The following is a 7,785-nucleotide window of genomic DNA, read 5'->3' as shown; positions in this document are numbered from 1 at the left end:
CGGGGGTGTGGGGTGCGTGGGGGGTGTAGGATGAGTATAGGGTGTAGGGTGTGGATGGGGTGTGGTTTGAGCTGTATGGTGTGGGTGTGGGTTTGGGTCTCCATGCCAACCACACTCACCCGGGCCGGGAGGTGCCCGCCGGGAAGTGGCAGCGCCAGTGGAAGGCGGCAGCACAGTGAGCACACCGCAGCACCTCCGTACCATCTCCGCACACCCCGCACCGCGCGCCAGGAGCTGGACTCTGTGGGAGGTGACCCCGTGGGGTGACGCGGGGGGCCGGAGGGAAACGTAGCTGAACCCGCGCCCTCTGTGCTCTCCCCTGGGACCACCCAGGGCTGGACAGCAGGTCTGGGTGTAAGTGGGAAGCCTCACGGTGCGGCCGAGGCTGCAGGACAGCGGGACTAGTCCCATCCCCAGGAGGCAGGGGAGACCCAAGCACCCCAGGCAAGCCTGGTGCCCACACCTCTCTCCCGCTTGGCCGGCCCGGCCTCCTTTGGGGCTGAGTGCAGGAGTCTCCTGAAGGGCGGTGCCCACAGGACTGCAGTGAAGGGAATTGAGGCAGGGCAGAGCGGGCTCCCATGTGCGCTGGGCCATCCCGCCCTTCATTGTCCTGCCTTATGAGGCGAGCGGTAATGCCCAGGGCCAGGAGCTGGAGTGGAGGTCTAGGAGCCTCCCCATTTCCGTGAAGCTCCCCACGTTCCCCCCACAGCCCCAAGCCCTGTGCCTCCCAGACCCTGTCTTGCCTGGCCTCCCTCTCCTCCTGTTTCAGGTGAATTCATCCGCCATGTAGGTCCTGGGCTCCCTGAAGAGCCCACCCTGACCTGCACTCCCCGCTCACCTGCTGCCCCTCAGGACCCACACACAGTAGGGGGTGCAGGGCCGAGGAGTCCAGCCCTGGCAGGGGGGCTGCAGAAGGCGGGGCCGGCAGGTGCTTGTAGACAAGAGCCGTGTCCATGCCGGCTAGGGGCTCCCCAGGTGGACCTCTCACCTCCTCTCCCGCCGACCTAAGCCCCGGAGGGAGCTGGAACCCAAGGGTCAGCATCAGAGGGGCAGTGGGCACCTGCCGGGCACCACCCGGGAGTCAGTGTCTGCTGGGACCCGGAAACCCGGGGCAGCAGGGTGGGGGCGGAGGGCCAGCGTGGTGGAAGGCGTCCACACTGAGTGGGAAAGGCCTGTGGCAGGCTCTGTGGTCCTCCCTCCTCCCCCGTCTACACACAAGGGGCCCCATGGCCCTCAGGGCTGTCAGAGGGAACACTGGGCCTGTGCACAGTAGCCCTCCTGTCTTTACAGCAGCAGAACGATGAGCACATCTTCCAGGGCCGTTATCAGTGCTCATAGTGCCTCCCCAGGGGTGGATCCGCAGCCAGGAGAGCTGGGTTTTGGCCTATAGGAACCATCATGGGGGCTCCACCGCAGGGGACCACAAGGACCAGGCGTGGGCATGAGGGGCACAGTGCTACAGCTGGGGCAGGCCTGTCCCACGGGACTCCAGGGGACAGACAGACAGGAGGGGTGCCCCGGCCTAGAAGGGGGCATGGCCATACCGGGGTCTCCACGGGTGGCTCCTGGGGCCGGGGCTCCTCTGTCCGGGGCTGCATCTCCTGGACTGTCACCTGCAGGCAGCTGGAGCACCTCCAGGTCCCACTGCTCGTGCGTCCACCAGTCAGAGACATGCAGAACAAGACAGCGGATGACAGATCCCCAAACCCACGGGTGGGGCTCGGGGGCTCCGCCGCACCATGTCCTTTTACGGAGGGGGAACCAAGGCACAGCAGGGAGATGGGCAGAGACACAGGAAGGGAGAGCCCCGAGGGGAACATTTACCCTTAATGGGGTGGCCCTGGCCAGCGCGATCAGGGTCCCCTTGGTGTGCTCTCTGATGAACCCCAGGAATCCCCAACACCTGCGAGCCCACAGTGGCTCTGCCTGCCTCTCAGGGCTGGGCCCTGCCGGGGCCCCCCTAAGCTGACTGTTTATGTCCCGGGACCCACCCCGTTTCCTTAAGGGGAATGGCACCCAGCAGAATGGGAGGCGATCAAGGGCAGGAAGAGACAGCAAGGAGGACGGCTTCCGAAGGAGCCGAGTGAGGCCCCTGGCTGCACCCCTTATTCTAGTGATGACACAAGAGGCTGAGAGGGGCCTGGTGATGGCCACTCAGGGGCTGGGGTAGAGCCTCGCCTGAGCGTGGGTCCCCACTCCTCCCAGAGGTCTTCCTCCCAGACTGCCATGTCCTGTGGGGCTGGAGTAAGGGCAGGGCTTGGTGGGCTGTGGGGAGGGACTGCTGGGATGTGAACACAGAGGAGGCCTCCCGCCCCCACTAAGCCCGGGGTCCTGTGCATTGGTGGACAAGCCCCCACCTGCCCTTGGGGGCGCAGCCCTGTGGCCTCTGTGCACCCCAGCCCTGTCTGGGGTGGGACTCTGGGGCGGGGCTTGGGGGTGGAGGCCGGCTACCCATGGGGGCGTGGGCTGCAGCCTGGGATGAGCTTGGACAGGGTGGCATCTTCACCCAGGGCCTCTGTTCTGCTTTGCTGCCCTCAGGGGCCCAGCTGGGCAGCCGGTGTGGCCAGGCTGCGAGGCAGGTGGCAGGGTGGGAAATCCCCAGGCCCTGGCCCCATGGCCCAGTGACCTGACTCAGAGCCCCCTTCCACCATGGATGGGGGGGCTTCCCTTCAGGGTCAATGGGTAGAGGTGGCTGTGAACTGGGGTGACCTGGTTGCGCTGGCAGAGGTTCAGGCTCACCTGGGGATCTCCCGGAGTGGAGGGGACAGGCAGGCCAGGTGGAAGGCCCGAGGGCAGCCATCACAGCAGATGAGCTCCCCGCCGTCCCGGCACACAGCACACTCGTCCTCGTTCTTCTGGCACAGGCAAGAGACGCCCATGCAGACTGGGCTGGGGGGCAGCACCCTCCTGAGAGCCACCTCCTTCCCAAAACGGCTCCCCCAGCATCTCTGGGCACCTGAACTCCCCAGTCTCTGCCCTGCTCCCATGCTGCCAGGGCCTGAAATTCCACCCTGACCACCTGTTCCCCATCCATCTAGTCTCTAACAGACACCCCTCCGGGCCATCCCTACTGGGAAGAAAACCCGGTTTCTCACGGGCTGCTGTGTTCCAGGGGCCCTGGAACTGTATACCCACCACATGCACCCTTCCTCACAGGGCAGTGGGGCCAGGCCCAGGGAGGTCTCTCCTGACCTCAGCACCTGCTGAATCCTCCACCTGCAGCCCCCACCCTCCTTGTGCCCTGCCTGGGTGGTATGCTGTGCCTTCAGGGGTCTCCCAGGTACCACCTCCTCCAGAATCCCTCCAGACAGCCAGACTAGGCTGGTCCTGCTCAGCAATTACCTTACTTATTCTAACAATCCCCCAGACGCCTGCCAGCCTGGGTGCCCCTGCAGGGCAGGACTGGGCCCTGTCACTCCTAAGTGCCAGGGCCCCACAGAGCCCCTGGTGCCAACTGGTCAAGATCTGTAACCCACCATGGCAGGCACACACCACACTGCTTCTACCCCATTAGGAAACCATGCTGGAGACCATTCCCAGTGGACCCTCAAGCTCCTGGCTATAGCAGGGGTGCCCGGCCCACCCATGGGCCCGGCTGAGAACAGTGCGTACAACCTGGACTAAATGCTGTGCTTTTAAGAGCCTGAGAGGACCTCACTTTCTCTGACTTATTTAAAATATTACAATTGTATATTATCAGGAGAAAATACTGTTGTTAAAGAAAAAGAGCTCTGCCCTGTGGGAAGGACTCAGGCCCCAGTGCTCATCCCTGAGTGCCCAGGTCAAGGCAGAGGCAGCAGGACCCACCCGAGGGAAGAGGGAAAACAGGGGCCCCTCCTGTGGTCTAGGGCATTACCTGGTGGAGCTGGGGGTCACTGGGGAGGGCCGGAGGGGCAGGAACCCTGCCCTGCTGGCCCAGCCTAGCCTCACCTCCACCCTGCAAGGAAGAGGGGCGTCAGCCATGGGGGCAGCCTGAGCAGCGAGAGTGCACATGGCTGTGGCACCAGGCGTCTCTCGGCAGCAGCCGCCAGCCCCCCAGCAGAGCCACTCCCCCGGGGGAATGCTGTTCCTGGGGTGGGGGTGCATCAAGACCCGGGCTCCCCAGGGAGGGTCAGGTGCTTACGGGGGCAGCGCCCTGGGCTCCCTTAGCTCGAACCACAGGCTTCAGGCCACCGCCACTGCGGGCCTTGTTCTTCCCACCACCGGGGTCTTCGAACTTGCCAGGAGTGTAGAACTCCCCCCCGACCTGGATGCACTTCTTGGAGCCCCCTGGGAGGAGATGCCGGCTGGTCCTGGCTCACCTACCCAGCAGGACCTGCCTTGGCAGTCGTGTAGGCCCCGGACTGGGGTCTAGCAGAGACAGGTGGAGTTCCCACAGCCTGCGTTCCTCCAGCCCGCCCCCACCCCAGTCGAGTCTGGGGCCTGGGGATTGCCCCGGGTCTACACCAGGGTGTTCAATAGTGTCCCCCAAAGTTCATGTTCACCTAGAACCTCAGTGTGTCCTTACTTGGAATTGGGGTCATTATAGATGTGATTCGTTAAGATGAGGTCACACTGGACCATAAGTTCAATGACTGGTGCCCTTGTAAAGAGGACACATGGGAGACGGCTGTGAGACCGCAGAGGCAGAGACCGGAGTGGTGGGACCCCGAGCCCAGGAACAAGGGGCACAGGGATACCCCCATAACGACCAGCAGCTGGGAGGGACAAGAAAGGATTCTTCCCTGCAACCTGCAGAGGGAGTATGGCCCCGAGACACCTTGATGTTGGCATTTCTGTCATTTCAAGCTTCCCAGTTTGTGCCATTTGATCCAACAGCCTTAGGAAGTAATACAGTGGGCCTTGGGACCACCCAGAAGTGCAAGACCAGGGCCCTGGCTGTGCCTGGTGTTCCCAGCCCATGCCCAGCACCGAGGAGACGCCGTGGCAGGGACTGTAGATGGAACGCCCGATGGCACAATGGGTCTGCCACCAGCAGCCTTGCTGTGCCCTGGCCAGATGGCACTGGTGATTGCATGGGGTCAGTGGCTGGCCAGGGAATGGGGGGTGAGGACCCCGCAGCCTGTCCTGGTTGAAGAGTGCAGACACTCTGGAGGGTCTCAGCAGCACAGACAGAACTTTCTAAGGATGCAGCCCCATGGCCCAGGAGGGCCCATGCACACGGATGGAGGTGACTGGGGGTGCAGCGCATCCCGGCTGGGATGTGGGCCTGGACCACCGGCCTTGCAGAAGGTGCCCCGACAGGGAGACTTCAGTGCCCACCCTCCTCCTCCAAAGTCATCAGAACCACAGGCAGAAACTCTGGCTACATGAGCGACAGCCCCACATGCTGTGGGACCACCAGGGTGCAAAGGGGTGTGGAGGGGCGTGGAGGGGGGCGTGGAGGGGGGCGCGGAAGGGCGCAGAGGGGCGCGATCCTCCTTCCATCTTGGAGCCTGGGTCTCCCCGTCCGTCCCATCTCCCCGCCACAGCATCTACCTGATTCAAACACCTGCTGGATGAGGATCCCCTCCACGGCCCCTCGGGCTCCCGGGACATCCCCAGAGGACATGGCCACAGCTCTCTGGACTGAAGCTGACATGGTCTGAATCCCTGGGAAAGGGAGCACCCACTGGGGTCACCCATGGGGAAGACAGTTCCCGAGCACAAAGTCTATGCCAGGAGCAGGCAGTACGGGGCTGCAGAGCCCTTTCCTTCCAGCCAGGGCAGGCCGAGGAGGGAACCCAGCCCTGCCTGGTGCAGACAGCCCACGGGTAAGGGCAGAGACATGAGAGCGTGTGTGTTCGTGTGTGCACCCATGCGTGCGTGTGCTGGGGGTGGCAGTGTCAGCAGAGCTGGCACAGTGGAGAAGAAGGAATGCCCAATGAGCAGCCCCCGCCATGACATGGGCCCTGGGTTGTGCTGGGAGGGACACAGAGTTCCTAGGCTCTGCCCTCAGGGAGGGCAGCAGTGGGCATAGGGGGCCTCTGGAGTCCAGTGCCCTGGGAAGGAAGGAGAAGGGGACAGGAAGGGTTCAGCCTGCATGCAGCTGGGGGCCAGGGATGATTTTCTGGAGGAAGCCATGTCTGGACTGGTCCTGAAGAACAGGGAGTGGATGGGCAGAGAAGTGCCTGAGAAGGGGTCCCAGAACCAGGGTGCAGTGGGGGCAGGGGCGACTGGCAAGATCATGCTTGGACCCAAGGTATCCCCTTCCTGGGTCTGGTGGTGCAGCTTAGGCCCTTGGAATGACACGCCAGGCCAGCATGTCCCCAGCCCCTAGGACAGGGTCTCAGAGGGCAGGCCCTGCTCTGACCCCTGACCCCTTGCCCCTGGCCAGGCAGAAGGGAGGCGCTCCCACTGGGCCCCACTCACCATTCCCAAGTGGAAGCCGCTGCTGCTCTGCGCTGCTCTCCGGCTTCTTGGGGGGCTTGGCCTTCAGTTGAGAGCCTGAACGGGGGAGCTGGGGGCAGCCTGGCCTCCCCTCTCGGTGGGGGTGAGTGCTGGTGGGCAGGGGCCGGAGAAGGGAGGGGTGGAGGGGGCCCAGTGCTGGGTATTCCCTTTGCCGGGCTCTGGTTTCTCATCAGTAAAATGAAACCCGCCTGCCTACTTTGCCAGCCCTGGGGAGGGCACCCTCCAGGCAGGAGGGAGCTGAGAGGCTGGTCCAGTGTGTTGGTCTAATACCCAGAGGAGACCCCCACAGCCCCAGGCAGGCTGGCTCCACGCCCAGTGGGTGGGAGCCCGGGGGGGGAGGGGGCATGGGCTCCCGGGGAAGACTGGAGACCCCGGCTGGCTTCCCCTGTGGGGTACCTGGGCTGGAGGTGCCCCTTGGAGTCAGGGCTGCTGGCGCGGCAGCTCGAGGCTCTTCTGAGGCCTTCCTCTTGGTGGGGAGTCTGGGTGGTAGTCCCAAAGCCTTGGGGACGGTCGGGGGCTTCCTCCCCTTCCGGGATTGGCTGAGGTCCACATCTGCAGCTCAGGGGCAGGAGCAGGGTCCCAACCTCAGGGTTTTCTCCAGGGGGAGGGTGGGCCCCAGAAACTGGACACCCTGGCCAGGTGGGTGAGGCCTGGCCCCTTTGCCTCTTAGGATCCAAGATGTCCTGGGACATCACCCACGGGCTCCTCAAACATCACTCTGGTTCCAGTCCAGCTGGGCTGAGCAGGTGACAGCAGCTGCCCCAGGCCGCCAGCATGGCCAAGCCCACCAAGACCCACCTTTAGGGAAGCTGTCCAGGATGGGCTGCAGCCGGCCATAGCGCTCCAGGTTGTAGTCCTTGAACAGAACCCTCCAGAAATCCAGGATGACTGTGGAGTCCTGGGTCAGCAGCCAGGACAGGAGGGCGTGGAAGGCCTGGGGGCAGCCCTCCTTTTCCTTCAGACGAAGCGTCTCCTGCAGTGGGGTGGCATGAGGGTCCCTGCCGTGGTCCCCCACACCCTGTGGCCTGCCCATCTCCACCACGACTAGAGGGTGGAGCTCCCAGGCAGAGGTGCTGGTGACCTGGGCAGCTCCGCACCTATCTGGTGGTATAGGGTGTTGAGGGTGGGACTGGGGGAACCTGGAGGCCATTCCCTTGGCTTGGGGGTGAGGTGTGGGGACAGCTGGGAAAAGGGGACTAACTTCTAACTTGTCCTCAGGGACGCCCTGGCTCCTTGCCGTGAAGGAGTTGGGGAAGGCTGGAGGGGCCTGGGAATCTGGAGGGGCGGGAGGCATGGGGCGGGGTCCTCTTGGAACTTCCCTGGGGACTATCCCTGGCTCACAGGGCCTGGGGGCCGTGGAGGGCGGGCAGGGGGCCCACCTGGAACTTGTCCTCG

At 64.0% G+C, this 7,785-nt stretch overlaps 1 protein-coding gene across 1 annotated transcript in view; it reads right to left on the bottom strand.

Annotated features, from left to right (window-relative positions):
- Positions 1 to 7,785, bottom strand: part of AIRE (autoimmune regulator) — a 15,440-nt gene that overhangs the window by 4,372 nt on the left and 3,283 nt on the right. The window contains exons 2-11 of the mRNA XM_011954231.1: positions 7,189 to 7,491; positions 6,787 to 6,942; positions 6,352 to 6,426; positions 5,479 to 5,592; positions 4,124 to 4,269; positions 3,857 to 3,937; positions 2,740 to 2,855; positions 1,545 to 1,644; positions 839 to 1,021; positions 120 to 241 (exon numbers count right to left, since the gene is read on the bottom strand). Of these exons, the coding sequence (XP_011809621.1) occupies positions 120 to 241; positions 839 to 1,021; positions 1,545 to 1,644; positions 2,740 to 2,855; positions 3,857 to 3,937; positions 4,124 to 4,269; positions 5,479 to 5,592; positions 6,352 to 6,426; positions 6,787 to 6,942; positions 7,189 to 7,491 (1,396 nt within the window). The remainder of the gene's footprint in view (positions 1 to 119; positions 242 to 838; positions 1,022 to 1,544; positions 1,645 to 2,739; positions 2,856 to 3,856; positions 3,938 to 4,123; positions 4,270 to 5,478; positions 5,593 to 6,351; positions 6,427 to 6,786; positions 6,943 to 7,188; positions 7,492 to 7,785) is intronic.

Source organism: Colobus angolensis, unplaced genomic scaffold, assembly GCF_000951035.1.
Source record: "Colobus angolensis palliatus isolate OR3802 unplaced genomic scaffold, Cang.pa_1.0 Scaffold38, whole genome shotgun sequence".
Classification (NCBI taxonomy): Eukaryota; Metazoa; Chordata; class Mammalia; order Primates; family Cercopithecidae; genus Colobus; species Colobus angolensis.
The sequence above is the reverse complement of the archived record's forward strand: the minus strand, read 5'-3'. Positions and strand labels throughout refer to the sequence as shown.